Raw genomic sequence first — 1,456 nt, forward strand, 5'->3', positions numbered from 1 at the left:
AAAAAAAAAAAGTAAAATGTTAGGAAAATCTATTTTATTGCATATTTTACTTATTTAAAGCGCATTTTATGAATTTTGCGTGAATATTATATGCGCATATTTTAGATTTTTTAGTGCATGAGATTCCGAGCCCTAGTCATAACTAATAAAAAATAAAATTCACTCTTTGATCGATTATGATGCACTTGATCGAATTATAAGTCACCACATCGTTTTATGCAATAAAAATTTTAGTTAGTTTTAGCTTTTTGCATTTCAGCGACGATGTGAGATACGACCATTCCATACTATAGTAACGATATATACATATGTATATACTAACCTACCGGCCTCGTCGAATTGAAGGCATACATTTTCGTTTAATGCCTCGGCAAACATCAGTAACGCTCTGAATTCCTTTAAGCAAAATGTAATTGACGTTTCTTTATCTATCATGTAATTCTCGAACTCATCCGCACTTCATGAAAAGGCAAACATTTAATAGCAGCGAATTATTTGAAGTTAGCAAATGTCTGTATTTACTTTAATTGCAATTGTGATCGCATAAATTTCTCATTAACTCTTGAACCCTCAACATAATTTTTGATACTGATTTTTTTATCTTCGGCTTCTAAAGTGATCTCTTCTTCTGCAGGATTAAAGTTATTTGATATTTCCGTGAATATCCTATGGGAACCACAAATACTAAAATAAGAAGTAATCAAGATTATTTTAATAAGTTAAAATTATTTAATTAACTTACGTGTTACATGTACTATCGGGTGTCATTTCTGCAGTTACATTCTCTTCGTCATCTACTGATATAAAAGTATTCTTCGTTGTTTCGTGTTGGCATTTTAACTGAATCTGAAATTTCGCTTTATCCAGTATATACGCCATATCACAACGCTCTACCTGGAATTAAAATTATAGGCGCATATTCAAGTCATATTCACATACTTCAAAATTAAATCGTAAACTCTTTCATAGCCAATTGAGTTTCTACTTAAATGTATATCTCAAGGCGAATTAATATAAGGTGATAGCAGGAGTACAAAAACAAAAATTTACATGTATTTTGTTTTTGCTTTAGCGGCATAAACTGTCAAAATCTGTAAGAGTGTGTGCAAGGCGAATTTATATAAGGTGGTGTTACTAGCTCAGCTGATTTTGTGTGTGTTTCGCTGCACGGCTTCTGATATCGAATTGAAATTTTTTTTTGAATTTCTACACACACGTACACGTACGTTTTGACAGTTTATGCCGCCAAAGCAAAAACAAAACACATGTAAATTTTTGTTTTTGTACTCCTGCTATCACCTTATATTAATTCGCCTTGAGTGTGTGTAGAAATTCAAACAAAATTTTTCAATTTCATATCAGAAGCCGTGCGGCGAAACACATATACAAAATCAGCTGAGCTAGTTACACCACCTTATATTAATTCGCCTTGGTATATCTGTTAAGTTGCGAAATC

The 1,456-nt window shown here is 32.0% G+C and overlaps 1 protein-coding gene across 2 annotated transcripts; it reads right to left on the minus strand.

The window, feature by feature from the left end:
- Nucleotides 1-98: 98 nt before the first annotated feature.
- On the minus strand, nucleotides 99-1,002 carry LOC108375298 (cell cycle checkpoint control protein RAD9A-like). 2 transcript variants are annotated; one of them, XM_017631398.1, is made up of 3 exons: nucleotides 743-1,002; nucleotides 523-666; nucleotides 99-457 (listed from the first exon to the last, which is right to left on the minus strand). In XM_017631398.1, the coding sequence occupies exons 1-3, from the start codon at nucleotides 877-879 to the stop codon at nucleotides 256-258; spliced, it is 483 nt and encodes a 160-aa protein (XP_017486887.1). In that variant the 5' UTR covers nucleotides 880-1,002; the 3' UTR covers nucleotides 99-255. The 2 variants fall into 2 exon arrangements, with proteins under 2 accessions (XP_017486887.1, XP_017486886.1); XM_017631397.1 differs by having other exon boundaries at nucleotides 116-457; nucleotides 523-684; nucleotides 743-977.
- Nucleotides 1,003-1,456: the final 454 nt, after the last annotated feature.

Source organism: Rhagoletis zephyria, unplaced genomic scaffold (genome assembly GCF_001687245.7).
Source record: "Rhagoletis zephyria isolate East Lansing unplaced genomic scaffold, Rhagoletis_zephyria_1.1 Rzeph_scaffold_08723, whole genome shotgun sequence".
NCBI lineage: Eukaryota > Metazoa > Arthropoda > Insecta > Diptera > Tephritidae > Rhagoletis > Rhagoletis zephyria.

Bases quoted from the DNA above. Each gene is read 5' to 3' on its own strand.
- LOC108375298 (XM_017631397.1), bottom strand. From the start codon at position 879: ATGGCGTATATACTGGATAAAGCGAAATTTCAGATTCAGTTAAAATGC. The intron at 685-742 runs GTAAGTTAATTA...TTCTTATTTTAG, and splicing joins CCCGATAGTACATGTAACAC to TATTTGTGGTTCCCATAGGA. The intron at 458-522 runs GTAAATACAGAC...CTTTTCATGAAG, and splicing joins CGATCACAATTGCAATTAAA to TGCGGATGAGTTCGAGAATT.